Source organism: Seriola lalandi, unplaced genomic scaffold, assembly GCF_002814215.2.
Source record: "Seriola lalandi dorsalis isolate HSWRI2012SDOR001 ecotype SW California unplaced genomic scaffold, Sedor1 jcf7180002054378, whole genome shotgun sequence".
Taxonomy (NCBI): Eukaryota; Metazoa; Chordata; class Actinopteri; order Carangiformes; family Carangidae; genus Seriola; species Seriola lalandi.
The window spans coordinates 378,910-395,713 of record NW_019524931.1 but is presented as its reverse complement, the minus strand read 5'-3'; the positions used below and the strand labels follow the sequence as shown (position 1 = coordinate 395,713).

General features: G+C 42.7%; 1 protein-coding gene across 1 annotated transcript in view; it reads left to right on the top strand.

The window, feature by feature from the left end:
* Positions 1–16,804, top strand: part of sspo (SCO-spondin) — a 71,318-nt gene that overhangs the window by 19,042 nt on the left and 35,472 nt on the right. Inside the window, 33 exon segments of the mRNA XM_087174742.1 lie at positions 640–777; positions 1,306–1,488; positions 1,621–1,771; positions 2,516–2,675; positions 2,880–2,928; positions 3,162–3,266; positions 3,386–3,487; positions 4,236–4,349; positions 4,490–4,617; positions 4,724–4,865; positions 4,990–5,112; positions 7,850–8,095; positions 8,438–8,590; positions 9,176–9,334; positions 9,512–9,676; positions 9,770–9,961; positions 10,116–10,238; positions 10,822–10,951; positions 11,218–11,343; positions 11,575–11,666; positions 12,174–12,362; positions 12,456–12,626; positions 12,797–13,052; positions 13,188–13,234; positions 13,392–13,562; positions 13,734–13,868; positions 14,387–14,523; positions 14,612–14,706; positions 15,050–15,303; positions 15,958–16,128; positions 16,254–16,333; positions 16,441–16,610; positions 16,734–16,780. Coding sequence (XP_087030868.1) covers positions 640–777; positions 1,306–1,488; positions 1,621–1,771; positions 2,516–2,675; positions 2,880–2,928; positions 3,162–3,266; positions 3,386–3,487; positions 4,236–4,349; positions 4,490–4,617; positions 4,724–4,865; positions 4,990–5,112; positions 7,850–8,095; positions 8,438–8,590; positions 9,176–9,334; positions 9,512–9,676; positions 9,770–9,961; positions 10,116–10,238; positions 10,822–10,951; positions 11,218–11,343; positions 11,575–11,666; positions 12,174–12,362; positions 12,456–12,626; positions 12,797–13,052; positions 13,188–13,234; positions 13,392–13,562; positions 13,734–13,868; positions 14,387–14,523; positions 14,612–14,706; positions 15,050–15,303; positions 15,958–16,128; positions 16,254–16,333; positions 16,441–16,610; positions 16,734–16,780 — 4,704 coding nt within the window.

The window sequence follows — 16,804 nt, the reverse complement described above, 5'->3', positions numbered from 1 at the left end:
GTGGAACTGAAATAAGTGATACTGAACATGTTATTGGCTTAAAATCACTGGTTGGAAATATAGAAAGAAATGCTGCATCAGTCTTGTGCAATCACTGAGGAAGAGTGTTCACTCTAAATGAATGGTTCACCCAAAATCCCAAAAGAGACAACACTAACCGAGTAACAGAGACTCTGTTTCTGGAAAGATACGTTGTTTTGGAATTTTCTAAATTGCAATTTCTGTGAGCACCATAAAAATTATCCTTTCACCTCCATTGTATTTGGGTGGGGCAGAAAAACAAATGAATAACACAAATAAAACAAAATCTATCTGCTTGACTTGATACCACTGGTGGTAAGAGAGAAAATGTATGTTTAGGGTTTAATGAATAAAGAAATCATTATGAAATAGAACTGTTAATAGAAACTGTTGTAATCTTTTAATTTTGCTCAATATTGTTGCATCAAAAAATAGATAGTGGTAGATGAAAATGCAAAAACTGAATGAAATCCAGCCTCATCAAACAATTTTGACTTGATAACGGTAAAAAGAAAAAAAAACATGTTTCTCACAAATACTAAAAAAAGACAGCAACAAAATTTTATGAGCAAGATAATAAGATGAAAAGAAAGAACTTTTTTCCCGTTTCCACTCCAGAGCCTTGTCCTGGCGATGGATGTGCCAACACCAGCTGTCCCGCTGGGCTGGTGAGACACAGCTGTGCTCCCTGTCCAGTTTCCTGTGCCCACATCAGCAGTGGGACAACCTGTGATCCCACAGCACAATGCTTCTCAGGTCAGTCAGGAGGAATCTGAAATACCGTACAATAAATTGCTGCTTTGAAATTGCCACACTTAGTATTGAGATTCCAGGGTTTTTCCTGCATAGAGAATTGGGAGGCGGCTGCCTCCGTCAAATTTTGTGCCGCCTCTGCCTCCCGACAAAGTTCCAGTACTTGTTTTCTTGGTACTCGGTGGATTTGACTTTGTAACTGCAATTGCGGCTGTACACCACTACGGCAATGTAGTGGCACTGTATCGTAATCCATGCATCAGGCAGAGCCATCCGAAATTGCCAAAGAAGAAGAATATGAACGTGCTGAATTTCTCCCTGTGGAAGGAGGCGGCGACCTGATTTGAGTGCAGACGCCATTAGTTGTTCTGATATGGGGAAAAAAAGTTAATTCATGTTACTGACGAGATACGGTTCATTCGTCAGGACTGAAAGTAGGCCTAGTTCTCAGCCACAAGTGGAAGGTGCCCCCCCCCCAGCCTCACTTTTTTCTCACATCCTCTTTTCTCATTTACATGTTTCTACCTGCAGGTTGCTGGTGTCCAGAGGGCCAGGTGATGAGCCATACACAACAGTGTGTGTTACCAGAGGAGTGTGCATGTGAGGTGGCAGGTGTGCGCTACTGGCCGGGCCAGCAAATAAAAGTGGACTGTGAAATTTGTGTTTGTGAGAGAGGAAGACCTCAGAGATGTCAGCCCAACCCAGACTGCTCAGGTGAGTCTCTCAAATACACAAACTGCAGTGAGATCAATGTCAAACCCATAGTTGATTTTTACACACAGTACATACTGGTTATCGTTCACCACCTCCCATGAAGTCTGAGCAGTCGGTTATGTCTTACTGTAGTACACTGTGGCTGGTCATCATGGTCTGAGTGGGGAGAGTGTCTGGGGCCCTGCGGTGTCCACAGTGTTCAGTGGTCTTTCCGCAGCCCAAACAACCCTACCAAGCACGGAGACGGGAGAATATGCAGAGGAATTTACAGGAAAGCTCGACGGTAAGTAGTCCTCTCTTGATGGGACTGTTAACTACTGACTCCTTCCACTACTCTTCTGTACACTATTATATCTCAGCCCTAGAGTCCCTATAGGGTGATTCCTAAAAAATGACCCCATCGACCTCCTGATTGTGCCTCTGTCAGGACAAAATTCACACTTCTCCAACACTTGGCAAAGTTTTCTTTATAATAACCGGAACATTTCAAATCTGCTTTGTTTGAATGCTAATACTTTTGAGGACCCATCAAACCTGTCTGTTAGTGTCACCATCATGACATTTTTTAGAAGGGAATTGTGAATGTAACTTTTATTTTTAAAATTACATTAAAGTTTGGTGTTGATATTTGTGGTCCATTGACAGTGAACCCTACTGGTTTTGATGACCCGTTGACCTTTTATCTATCACCACCCAAATGCAAAATTCCTCTGGTACATACCATATGAAAATCAATGAACAGTTTAAATCAGCATCTACTGAACTTTCATGCTCTCTACATGAAATCTTATCAATTCGGTACACATGATAATCACTCACCACATTGTCAAACCAATATTATTTTTGAACTGTATTTTTTAAAAGTTACTGAAGATAACAAACTGTGTCCTTGGTGATCATCTACATTTCAACAACAACCTCTGTGAGGTCCCTGATAGCTATTTGTCTTAGTGCCTAACACTAAACACCTATGAGCAGACACACACATGTTCTCTCACCTCCTGCAAACATGTCTGTGTGTGTATAGGTGTCAGACTGACCCCTGTGATGAGTGTGAGTACCAGGGTCAGTCCCATGCTGTGGGAGACAGATGGAGATCAGACCACTGCCAGTTATGCCACTGTCTGTCCAACCTAACAGTGCAGTGTTCCCCCTATTGTCCATACACTGTCACTGGATGCCCACAGGTAAGAGTGTGTGTCTGTGTGTGGCCTAGTGTGTGGAAATGTGATGCACAGTGAAACCTTTGCACATTTTTCTTTTTGCGTTTGAGTATGTGATTATCTGGGCTTAAATGCATCTGTGTTTCACTGTTATCTCTTGTAAACAGCCCACTGCACACTCCCCCTGAGTGACTGAGTTTAATGTTTAAATTTCCTTTGTTTGTACAGGGCCAAAGTCTGGTGCCTGGAGAGGGAGACAGGTGTTGTTACTGCCAAGGTAGAACAACGACTCTTGTTCTGCTATCTACACTGATTAAATGTCTTCTTGAAAAATTCACTTTTTCAGTTCATGTATATGTTTGAGGATGTAAATGAGTTGAAGAGAGCACAAGTAAAATAAAAACTATATAAACATCCTGCTCATTTAATCCCTCCCCAGCAAAATTGCAGTACTACTACTAGTACTTCTCTGACATTCATCTTTCTGTTCTACAACATCTCTGCATATAGATGGAAATGACACAATTCTCATGACAATTAGCCCTGAAACTGTGACCTCCAAGCCAACAGAGGATACTTCACCCCTGGTTCCAACATATCCACTTCCTCCCGGAGGTTTGTGTCTTTTTCATGTGACCAGTTGGTCCTGCAGTTTTTCGGGTAGTGAAAGAGCATTTGATCTATTTTCACTGATTGAAATTTCCATGGAATCTCCCCTCCTCTGCTCTGTTCAGATGAGTGTTGGTCTCCCCTGGGTGTCCAGTCTTTGCCAGTTTCAAGTTTCAGTGCCTCATCACAGCAGACAGGTCACCCCCCTGAGGCAGCTCGACTCCATGGATGGGACCCCCACACAGACCTCCAGGTATACCAGGCCCAGTGATAGGTTTATAATATACAACCAGATTTTGCACTGGCACATGTTCATCCAAGTTGTTAAATCCCCACCTGCAACGAAACAGTTATTTAAAGTGGGTTAGGATTAAAACAAAACGGTTGACAATTTGATGAAATGAGGAATAAAAAAGATTTGAATAAATTCTTTTTAAACTGAGAATACATGCTCTTGACACTTGGTAGTTGGCCAGCTGTTTACGAGGCTGTAACAAGAGCGATGGACATTCAAGGTCTCCTGGCAGTAATTCTGAATAATGTTGGCAACCCTCTGACTTTCCAGCAGTGTCACCAGCAGGTCGACTAGACATCTGTGAGATGGATTGTTGTGAAATACATGTGTAACCAGGGAGAACCTTTCTCTTCCTCTGGCACCATCATCAGGTTTAGTTTATGGCCAAAGACCTGCAAAACTAGAAACATTCCCATCAGTCTCAGCGGTACTTTGTGTTTAGAGTTTATTAGGAAAAATGTTTGCATGCGAACATGCTGAACAAAGATGGTGAACGGTTAACATTACTTGCTAAATATCTGCATATTAACGTTTTCCCTGCAAGTATGTTGGCATGTTGAAGCAAAGCATTGCTGCGTCCAAGTACAGCCTCACAGTTCCGCTTCCATGACTGTAGCTTATCAGTGTAATATTGAGCAGCATTGGGTGTATTCTGCAAAACATTTATCTGCAGGGCTGGAGTCCAGAACCGGAGGAATATAAGGACCTGCCACAGCGGAGCCCTGAGGGACACACTAGCAACACACAAAGCCCCTATCTACAGATAGACCTGCTGAAACCATACAACATCACTGGTGAGCTTTCATGCTAAAACCTAAAATAATAATAGACTGAAACGCTGGTTTAGTGTGCTGTGTATAAACTAATTTCTATGTGAAGTTATGTTGTGTATATCAGTGAAATCAATAAAATGCATCTCTTTACCTTTCTGCAGGTGTGTTAACCCAGGGTGGTGGTGTGTTTGGCACATTCGTGTCCAGCTTTTACATCCAGTTTAGCCAGGACGGCAGACAGTGGTACACTTACAAAGAGCTTGTTGCTGATGCCCGGCCCAGAGCCAAGGTCAGTCATCAAACCAAGTCCAAACAACTTTTCACTAGATACTTAAAGGCCACTTAGCATTGTTTTTTCAGATCTTAAAGTTTATTTGTTACTTTTGTCCTTCCAGGTTTTTCTTGGTAACCATGACGATCGAGGGGTTGCCGATAGCAGACTGGACAGGATGGTGTCAGCTCAGTTTGTCCGCCTGCTGCCACATGACTTTCAGAACGGCATCTACCTTCGACTTGAGATAATGGGCTGTGGCGATGGTTGGTAGATAGTTTTCATGCTAGCTTGATGGTGATTTTGTGCACAAATGCGCATCTAAAGTCTCCTCTCCTTCAGGTTATCACTGGTTAACCACCTCCACCCCTCCTTCGCCAGTCTCCCCAGTGGGCGGCTGCAGAGTGAAGGAGTTCCAGTGCAAAAATGGTCGCTGTGTCCCAGCAGGTCCACTGGGAGTTGTCTGTGATGGTGTCAATGACTGTGGGGATGGTTCAGATGAGATGTACTGTGGTGAGCTTCCCAACCTAACTCATGTTTAATTCAGTTATTCTTCATACACCCATTCTTAACTTAGCTACCTGCATTTACATGCGCTCTACTCACATCTTCCACACATGAACGTTGTCACACAAACCAAAAAAATGAATGTAGAAATCAATTTTTATTTAGTGAACTACTCCCCACATGCAGGTACACAGCCCTCCACTACTGCCACCAGTCCACGCAGCTGTCCTGCTGGTCAGTTCTCCTGTCCCCCACCAGGGGGCTGCATAAAGGCAGGGCAACGCTGTGATGGTATCCCTCACTGTCCCAAAGGAGAGGATGAAATTGGCTGCCACCCGCACAACATCACTACCCAGTCAGACAGGTGGAGGGAAATTTTTATTGTTTCCAGGAGTCATAACGTTAGTAGTAGTAGTAACTGTATTTAGACCACTTTCCATGTGTTTATCCAGTTCTTCTTTTATACTTTGTGTTGTAAATTTGTCAAATAGGACTCCAGGTGTTGTATTTACTCGTCTTCAGTGTTGTCAATTATGTGACAATTTACAGACCACACACACCCACCCCTGCTCCTCTCAGGACTCCATCCATGGCTGCAGTCACTCATCCTGCAGTTACCACAGCAGTAAGGAAACGTTTAAGTGAAACAACAGCTCCTCCAAAATCTTTGTTTTCTTGACACTGGTGTAAATGAGCTTATTTAAAAATTCTGAACTTAAAATAAATTCACAAAGGTTCTACCAGTTATGATGCTTATAAAATTTATAAAATTGCAAAATAAAGTAAATTTATTTTCTAATGTATTTACAGGGTGGGGGACCAGGATATCGTGGTGAGTGTTAAATGCAGTTTGGATAGATTTATTATTTGTGTTTTTTTTTTGTTTTTTTTTCGATAACAGATGCCTCTGTTTGTTTCTTATAAAAAGTTAATGTACTGCTGCATGCCAAACATGTTTGAAGTGTTCCTTGCCAAACTGGTTCTGTTGGATGACATTAAAATTCATCATATTCTGCAGTGGTCTGCTCCTCTCCCCTTGGACTGGAGGATGGGAGAATTCGCTATGGTCAACTGACGTCATCCTCACATCGTGAGAACAACCCTGCTGATGCTGGACGACTAAACATCATCCCCAATGTGTGAGTGGTCTGGTATTTGTATATACAGTAATAACCTCAACATTAGATAGGTTTCATGCATGCGCTTAACAGCATTTTAAATGTATTGCTGTCCATGCTTTTTGAAGAGGAGAATGTAAGGTATACAGAGAAATAACAAATCGTATCGTCTTCTGTGTAGTCAGGTTATGGAGCCTGGATGGAGTCCCTTGCCTTCAGATACACAGCCATATTTTCAGGTGGACTTCCTGGAGCCCATGTGGGTATCAGGGGTGGTGACTCAGGGGAGTCAACGCATGTGGGGTTACCTGACTAAATACCGCCTGGCCTTCGCACTGCACAGCAGCCTCTTCACAGACTACACTGAGAATGGGAAGCCTGGTGGCCCTGCTAAGGTATTTGTAGTAATTTGGACTCAAATTTTTACATCAGGTGATTTCTGTCTTTGCATATATCCTTATGCATTTAACATGTTCCACAATGGTGGAAGAAAAGAAAAATTCATTGCATTAATCTTGGAAAAAAGCCTCATTACATGTGTAAATATCTTCTTATTTGTGTTGCAGGTGTTTGAGGTGCGGATGGTGGGCAGGAACCCTGTGACCCGCTGGCTTGATCGGTTGGTCAGAGCTCGTTACCTGCGCATCATCCCTGTGGAGTTCAGACACACCTTCTACCTGCGGGTCGAGGTCCTTGGCTGCAGAGGAGGTGAAGAATTCGATTATGCCATTCCTAATCCAGAGGAAAGATCTCTCCCTCTCTCTCTCTCTCTTTATTTCTCTATCGTTCTCTAGCTCTCTATCTCTCTCTCTCTCTAGCTCTGACCCTGTGTGTGTGAGGGGCGGGGGCAGCTCTGTGCCACACGCTGGAGCTCCATGCAACACACACCCTGCTCTTTGTGTCTATGACAGAGAGAAGTAAATGTTCAGAGTGTGGTTCAGTCTTTTGCATGTAAGAGAGGAAACCTGAGTAATCTCTGGAAACATCTAGTGAAAGTCCGTAACATACAGACGGAGAAATGTACAGGTTTTAATCAACTAGCTTGTAGTTTACCCGTCGTAGCGTCAGGTGAGTTTTGTATGTTTGCAGCTTGGAGCCCACACACAGAGTTAACTACATTATACGAACATGGGGTAATGATGTTGTTAATGTTACTAAAGTACCAATAATATTACTGTTCAAGTACCGGATCGATGAGCTATATTGATAAAAGTAGTTGTAATCTTAAAATCTTAACGATACCCATGCCTAACGATAATATGAATCAACTCTTCCTTCTGCTGTTTTAGATGAGCTGGTGACCCCCAACAGTGTGACCTCGTCTCCCTCTGGTGGTGGAAAAGTGACGGTGCAGCGCTGTAAGCCAGGCCAGTTTGCATGCCAGCACAGTGACCAGTGCGTCCCTGTCTCTGTGCTTTGTGATGGTCGACTGGACTGCAAGGACCACTCTGACGAGATCAACTGTGGTAGGAGCTGATGGATGTTGAGTCATATATATTTTTCATTCTTGTTCTTTCAAGTCATACTACACCACTCGTACCAATTTCTAGTTCCCTTATAGGATCAGTTGATTCAAACAACTTACGTTTGACAGACTGCTTGAGAGATTAGCAGGTGAAATGTAGAGCACATTTCCTGCCTCCTTAGTGTTCACATCTCTTTCTCCTTATGTTCATCTTCAGGTACAGCTTCAACCAGAGGCTTTCCAGGGCTGCAGAACCAGACCATTTCCACAAGGAGATCAGGTTTCGATGGTGACAGTACAACAGGTGCCCCAGGCCTCCATACCACCAGGTCCCAAGGTAGCCTTCCTGGTGTGGCTACATCAGGGCTCACACGTGAACCTGGACTTCAGAAGACCACAGTTCCAAGTATGATTGGCTGTTGATGGTATCTAATTGCCAACAACAACTTTTTAATACAAAGTTCAACTAGTGTTTTATTTAACCAGTTTATTAGGTTTAGGTTGTGTTTGTGCCATTTATCAGTTTATTTTTCATCGTAAATGATCAGGCCATTGGACCACCAAACCTTCCATTTACCCAGGGGTCACCACAGGTCAGCCTGGACTTCACCTCACTACAACCCTTCGTTCTGGAAGGCCTGGTTTACAAACCACAAAAGGTGCTTTGCTGTTTTTCTACAATCTACAATCATCCTTTACTTGACAGAACAGACATTTATTTCTGCCTCTATTCTCTATTTATTTACAGCCCCGTGGATCACTGCAACCCCCGATGATGGAGGCCTACCCAGAGTGCTTTGCGTGGAGGGCCAGTTTGCATGCCGGTCATTTGGCTGCGTGGACTCTGCGCAGGTGTGTGACGGCAGACAGGACTGTTTGGACGGGTCAGATGAGGAACACTGTGGTACGCATCAACACTGTGTCCGGGGGGCGGCGGGGGGCTGGAAGTACAAGTGTTGGTATTGATGATATTGGTACCACAATGGAGTTATTCACCACTGTGCAAAATCTTTAGGCTCTAAGGTGAAGATGCTTTCAAAAATAATGCCATGAATACTTTTTATTTATCAATTAACTTCATACAAGTGCAGTCAACAGAAAATATCTAAATCAAATCAATATTTGACATCTTGGAAAACTTGTTGTTAATTTATGCTGTTGAGATCAGGGCTCTGTGGGGGCATTAGCACCTGTTGCTGGACTCCTTGTTCTATTCGTCTCTGAAGATAGTTCTGCATGACTCTGGCTGCTTCCACCCATCAGACACCTCCCTTGTGGTACTGCGTAATGCATGAAAATTTAAACATCTAAACTGCCAAAAACCTTTGCAGAATATTGTATAATTTTATAATGGACTACAAACAGATGTAAAATATAAAGTGAAATGAAAATAAGTTATTTTAATTGTCCCAGGATATGTTATTTATGTAAAATATTGTATGTAAGTTGAATAAAGCTTTGTTATTGTGTTGCCATGTCTCATCAGGCACCACAGCCAGACCAGTGGTGACTTCGCAGCGCCCCCTGGTGCCCAGCCCATGCTCCCCCAAACAATTCCCCTGTAACAGTGGGGAGTGTGTTCACCTGGACCGCAGGTGTGATCTACAGAAAGACTGTGTGGATGGGTCGGATGAAAAAGACTGTGGTAGGTTATAATTCCACCTCAAACTGGTGATGAAACCAGACAGGAAAATATCTATCTATTTATCTCTCTCGCTCTCTCTCTCTATCTTTCTATCTATATATATATATATATAAATACTGCATATATATATATATATATGTATATATGTGTGTATATATCCTTTTTCCTCTCCTCTAGTGGACTGCATCATGTCCCCGTGGACAGCTTGGAGTGCATGCAGTGTGTCCTGTGGTCTGGGCTCCTTGTTTCGGCAGAGGGACATACTGAGGGAGGCTTTGCCTGGAGGGGCCTGTGGTGGAGCTCAGTTCGACAGTCGAGCATGCTTCCCTCGAGCATGTCCAGGTCTGTTCTTTGAAACCTGATGTCAAATAGAACGGATGCTTCACAAGTATGTGATATCTGATTTAATGGTTATCACAATGTTATTCTCTGTAGTTGATGGTCATTGGGCAGAGTGGACAGAGTGGTCAGACTGTGATGTTCAGTGTGGAGGTGGAGTCAGGCAGAGGAACAGAACCTGCTCTGCTCCCCCTCCTAAGAATGATGGGCGGGACTGTGAGGGCATGACCCTGCAGAGCCAGAGCTGCAACACCCATTCCTGCACCAAAGACATCGGCACACAGACAGGTGAGTTTGTCAAACAGTAAATTTTGCTGATGGTGTTTAAAGCCTTGAAGTGTTTTTTTTCCAGCCTGAGAACAGTAGTTATATACTCTGTAAACTGACTGAGTTACACCTCTGTTCTGTGTAAGCATACTAACAAACTGACTGGTGTGTTCAGGTTGTGCCAACGGTATGGTGCTGGTGACTGAGGCAGACTGCCAGGCTGGAAGAGTTGAGCCTTGTCCTCCTACCTGCTCACACCTCAGCTTGACCAACAACTGCACTGCAGCATGTATCCTGGGTAGGATTCACAGTGTTTTTGGAGATTAGATTATAATGTCTGTGCAGCTGAAGACACAACACTAGTAATGCGTGTATTGTACTTATGTGGGAAGTTCCATGCAGAAACTTTGAATGCTCTCTTATCTCGAAGTAAAAAGCTTGTGCTCATTGAGAATCTATTGTTGCATACAAACTGATCAGGCACATGATAATACATCTTTTATATGCTGGAATAATTTATAATACCCTCAAGAGAAATTGTAAATTGTTATTGTGATAATTGTCAAGATAAACAGTCGGTAGAAACAGTTGTAGAGATGAACTTGGGTACTTTGGGTTAGCCCTGCCAAAATCAAAACAGTCTCTTGCACAGCAGATGAGGCCATATTAAATTGTCTATGGTCTATTGTCTGTTAAATGATTTCTGACTTGATAGTGTGTTCAAAATTGCCAACTCACTGAATCAGAGACTATAAAGCAAAACCTTTTTAAAAGCAGCAAGCCTGACGGTGATATTTTTGCATGAATTATAGTGGCTCACATAGGCTCAGTCATTCGTAGATAAAACACTGATTCAGACATAAATAATGTCATTTTTCCAGGGTGTCGCTGTCCCAGTGGTCTGTACCTTCAGGAGGGGCGATGTGTAAATGCCACACAATGTGTCTGTCACTGGAACAGCCAAACACTGCAGCCAGGACAGACAGTCAGCAAGGACCAGTGCACCACATGGTGAGAGACACAGGCATATTTGCTTTGGAAGGGTGCCTGGTTTTCATAACTGGTGACGTTTCTAAAATGCTAAATGACTCAAATTTTACCTTCTTAAACATCAAATAACTTAATTGAAATGGTTATTTTTATGTCATAGTCTTATTCTTCCTATTTATTTATTTTTTAAATATACACTTTTTTCTCGGACCACTGGGTCCTTAGCTTTTACTATTGATTTCTTAATAATTAAAAAAAAAATCTAACTGTCAGAAATGCCCCACCAGTGTGTGCAGGGATGGACAAGTCACCTGTGACACCTCCAGCTGTGTGGTGAGCTGTCACTGGTCAACCTGGTCGTCATGGTCACCATGTGATGTCACCTGTGGTCTGGGCCTAAAGCATCGATACAGGTGAACCTGTTTAACTGAACAACGAATCTACTCTTACTCTTTGGTGCATGGAGGTCAAACAGTTGGACCCTATTTCACAACAGATGTGTGCTTATATTGAATTTAGTAAATAATCCTGTACTTATTTTTTCTAACTGCTCACATTGTATATAGGTTTTCAAGTTCTTTGTTTGCTGTTACTGCTAACACACCACCTACTAAAGTTCTTATGCCCTGAATCTGTCGCCTCAGGTCCCCAGTGAAGCCAGCAGGTGCAGTCAGAGTCCAGCCCTGTCCAGGAGACTCCACTGAGGCCCGCAGCTGCTCCACCCCCTGCCTCCCTGGTATAACCGCTCACAACATGCACACAACAGTAACACTAATTCCCCCACACTGAGAACAACAATTACAGAAAACTAAAGCTGTAAAGATTAGTTGATTAGCTGATCCCAAAAGAAATTTGATAATTGATCATTTTGATAATCAATTTCAATAATCAATCATTTAAGAAATTTTCAAGCAAATCATGCAACAATAACTTGCAGCTCTTCTTGGTCTTGTAATATAGTAAATTGAATATTTTCCTGGTTTTGTTATGTACAGTAGGTTGGACAAAACAATATATTTATAACTATTACGTTGTGCTATAGGATATTATATATATATATATGATATTTTCTCAGTTTTCATTTGTCTCATAGGTCAGATGATTGTTAGTTATTTGCAGCCCTACAATAAAGTCTTTCCTCAAGTTAAATGCAAGTCAGTATCCTAGTTTTGTAAATCCCTTGCATACTCATCACTTGATGGTGTTATGGTGACTTTGCCATTCTCTTGTGCAGTGCTACCAGAAGGTGTTTGGAGTAAATGGACAGGCTGGTCTGAGTGCAGTAAGACATGCTTCAACCTCGTAGATGAGGTGGGAATCAGACGACGATTCCGCAGCTGCAACCACACACTCGCTTCACTCAACCACACTCACTCTGGCTGTGATGGAGACAGTGAGGAGCAAGAGCCTTGCAACACTGTTCACTGTCCAGGTCTATAATTCCTTAGTTTCTGTCAATGTGTTTTTGTTTTGGATAAAAAAATCTCTGAGGGGTAAAAAGCTAAGTTTAGTTTTGTACTTCCAGTGAATGGCGGTTGGTCAGACTGGTCGCCGTGGTCCCAGTGTTCATCTGAATGTGACTCTGGTGTCCAAACGAGAGAGCGATTCTGCAGTTCACCCTCACCACAGCATGGGGGCAGCAGCTGCCCTGGGCCTCACATGCAGACAAGAGACTGCAACTCCCACCCTTGCTCAGGTGCTGCATCATGTTTTCTTATTGCTCAGACTATGGAGGGCCACTGAATAATATGTGCAAATTAATAATACATTATGATAAAATTGTGTCGGTGGTGTTTTATTGCACAGTATTTTTCAGTTGCTCACGTTTTTTTACATCATTCTTATTTCCACTCCTTCTGCTCTCAGGTGAGTGTCCGGAGGGCATGGTGTACATGACAGCAGCTGAATGTGAGGCTCAAGGCGGTGCGTGTCCACGGGTGTGTTTGGACATGACCTCAACAGATGTGCAGTGTGCCACTGCCTGTTATGACGGCTGTTACTGCGCTCTGGGCTTCTACCTGTTGAACGGCAGCTGTGTGCCCTTGGCACAGTGCCCGTGTTACCATCAGGGGGAGACGTACCCAGCTGGTGCCACCCTGCGTGTCGATGCCTGCAATAACTGGTGCTGATATGACAAAAATGATACCTCTGTTTACTCATGGGATAAATTAAATTTTGTCTAAAAACATCCATGAATGCACTTGCTGTGGGAATACATGCCATAAACAAATGTCACCTGTACTTGTGTCTCTTACAGCACCTGCACTAATGGAGAGATGCAGTGTGGAACAGCTCCTTGCTCTGGTTAGTGCTTTACTATCATTTGCAATTTTGAATGTAGATTTTTTTTTATCTCTACGTCTGCCATTCCTCCGTGTTCCTCAATGTCTTTTCTTGTTTTCCCAACTCTTTTTTTATTGTCTCTGTCTTTTTCTAACGTGTCTATATGTGTGCCTCTCAGTGGACTGTGGCTGGAGCAGCTGGACCCAATGGAGCACCTGTAGTCGAACATGTGATGTTGGTGTGAGAAGGAGGTATCGATCAGGAACTAATCCTCCTCCGGCGTTCGGGGGTCGTCCCTGCAAAGGAGACAGAATCGGGATCGATACCTGCAGCATTGAACCCTGCTTTGGTTAGAAAAAATTCCTTTGTTGGTAATGTTTTCTTCACATGATCGTAACTATAAAATATCAAAACTAAAAGCTGGATTTTTGGAAGTTTGCTGTTTTCACTTTATTATTCACTAAAAACAAACCACAGATTAAAAAATAAGAAACGTTTATCCAGTTATGTTGTGTCCCAGGTGTGAAAGAGCCGTGGAGTACATGGTCAAAGTGCTCAGTGACATGTGGAGGAGGTTACAGGACCAGAACCCGTGGGCCGATTAGAATCCATGGCACCGCTCAGCAGTTCAGCGCCTGTAATCTGCAGCCCTGTGGTACAGCAAGAACTTCACACTCATAGAACAAATACTATTTGGTTGTATTTTACTTGTCATATCTCAAATTTATTATTTTTGAAATAATATGGTGTTTTTCATACCAGAAAACAACAATAAGAAGCTAGTAAGGTAAAAAACTTTATATGCTCAAACTGGGTCACAGAAAGTCATAACTGATTGTAGTAGCAACAACAACAAAAACAAAAAATGGCAATGTTTCTTTTAATCAAATGATGCATTTGAAGAATGCTGAAAAAAAAAAATCATAGTGGTAGACTAGTAGAAGTAGATGTTTATGCAAACCTTGGCATTTAAAAGGTGTATTTCCTTGACAGATAATGGATCATACTGCATTGTTTTGAAATGAAAGATTTAGTTGCCATAATATGTCACATTGGTGAAGTAAAGGTCTTGGACATCAGCATGTCCTTGTTGATCTGACACGTTTTTAATACATTCATGTTTTTGATTAAAATACCGTGCGGTTTTCTTCTTGCACACCTTTGCTGTGTCAGGTGGTGGCCGACTGTGTCCTCCAGGCCAGGAGTGGAAGCAGTGTGTGAAGGGAGCAGTGTCCTGCACAGACCTCACAATGGATCTCCGCAGGAACTGCACACCTGGCTGCCAGTGTCCACAAGGGACTGTCCAACAGGTGGGTGGGCTGGCTGTGCACAAACGTAAGTAGACAGACATGTACAAGAAATAAGGCTCTTATTGTTCATGATCCTCTCTATTCCCAGGATGGTGTATGTGTGCAGGAGTCTGACTGTCGCTGTGATGTGAATGGGGAGCAGTACAAACCAGGAGACATTGTCCCTACAGACTGCAACAACTGGTAAGTGGAACTGAATAATGAATTTAACTCCACCAGCATGTGTTTTTGTTTGTCAGTATAAGAGATGAAATGATGATTTCATTTGTTTGTGTTTTTATATTTCAGTACATGTGAAGCAGGGAGGCTGGTAAACTGCTCTCAAGGCAGCTGCAATGGTAAGAACTCCTCTTTGATATAGCCACTGTGATTTTTTCTTTGCTTTGTCTTTGTCTTTTGTTTTCATGTCAGTTTGCGTAACAGTAATTGGCATGTCAGTAATCTCTGATCCAAATCCTGTATACAGTAATATACAGTATCTCTAAGATTGAATTTTTAAAGTGTAAGGAATTGTCTGTCATCACAGTCAATGTAAACAGCCCCAGAATTACCTTATTGTACTTCATTTTATCTCTTCATTTCCTGCTCATACACACACAATCTTTGCAGTTGATGGCCAGTGGTCTCAGTGGACTCCTTGGGGTCAGTGCTCAGTTTCGTGTGGAGCGGGTCTCCAGTCTCGGTACCGGTTCTGTTCTAGTCCCCATCGTTCTGGAAGTGGCCTGCCGTGTCTGGGACCTCACAGAGAGGACCAGGTCTGCATCAGCACCCCATGTGATCGTGAGTTTATTTGGTGTTAAGTTGTACTGACACTCTATTGATATTTAAATATTCTATCTTGGCATTACATTTTCACACACACTCATCTTTTTACATTGGTTGTATGTCCATTTTGAGTCAGACCACATCCATGTAGACTGTTGAAGATCTGTCAGCAAAGTTTCTTTTTTTTCCTCGTACATAATTTGTTCTGGCAGGAGTCAAAATGACGTGAACGTCCTGTGAGCCACAAAATGTGTCAATAAAAGTAAACAACCTAATCACAGTAACACACAATATAGTTCACATCATTTTTAGGGTTTATCCTGAGAAATGAAAGCTCATGTGATCTGCACAATGTGACATTTCAGACTCGGTCTACGTTTAAGTTCTGGAATTTTGTTTAAAATTCTTTTATGAAAACGGTGATATAATACAAAAAAAATGCAAAAAAGTTATAAAGTTAAACTTTTTGCTTCATTTCAGTAGCCAGATTAATACTTAACAGCCAGTATATCATTGATGTAACCAGATTTTTATAAATGACTGTCCCTTCCTGGTTGATTGATGTATTTACCAGCTAACGCTGAACTGATATTTTCAGTTGATTAATCTTCATTTGCCTTGGAGTTGTTTTGATTAGTTTTTTTTACACTACACCATGATGTGTTCCAGGTGACGGTGGGTGGGGTCAGTGGAGTAACTGGACGGAGTGTACCAAGTCATGTGGTGGGGGCATTCGGAGCCGGAGGAGAGAGTGTGACAGTCCCAGTCCAGTGGGGGAGGGAAATTACTGTGAGGGGCTGGGAACTGAGGTTGTAGCCTGTAACACTGACCATTGTCCAGGTACGTGTGTAAACTGCAGAGGTATCTGTATGTGTTCTCTGTCCAACCACATTGTGTTTTCTCTTCACTACAGTACAGCTGGTTCTATGTCAGTGTAATGACAACATGTAACTGTGTGTTCTCAGTTGCGCCATGTTCTCAGGTTCCAGGCACAGCATTCAGCAGCTGTGGTCCCTCCTGCCCTCGCTCCTGTGATGACCTGGCAGTGAGTGTTACACCAAACACGACTCCTGTTTAAAATGAAGTCTTGATTTATGGATAAAAAATAATACAATTTGGTGATGTTAAGGTGATTTCCTTCCTGTCCCTCAGCACTGTGAGTGGCGATGTGAGCCAGGGTGTTACTGCACGGGGGGAAAGGTCCTGTCTGCTAATGGGACAGTCTGCATAGAGAGAGAAGACTGTCCCTGCCTGGACCTCAGCACTGGACTCTGGTTGGAACCAGGAGAAACAGCAAAAGCCAGTGACGGATGTAACAACTGGTCAGAATAATAAAGATACAAACATCACCCATAGCACATGCATGTACACTGCATTTACATATCACAAAGAAACACTGAGAAAAAACTGACAGGAAAGTTATTATGTTGTGTTTCCTGTTTCAGCACCTGTGAGGGAGGGAGGCTCAACTGCACTAGATACACCTGCCCAGGTGAGTAAGACCTGTAAGCCTCTG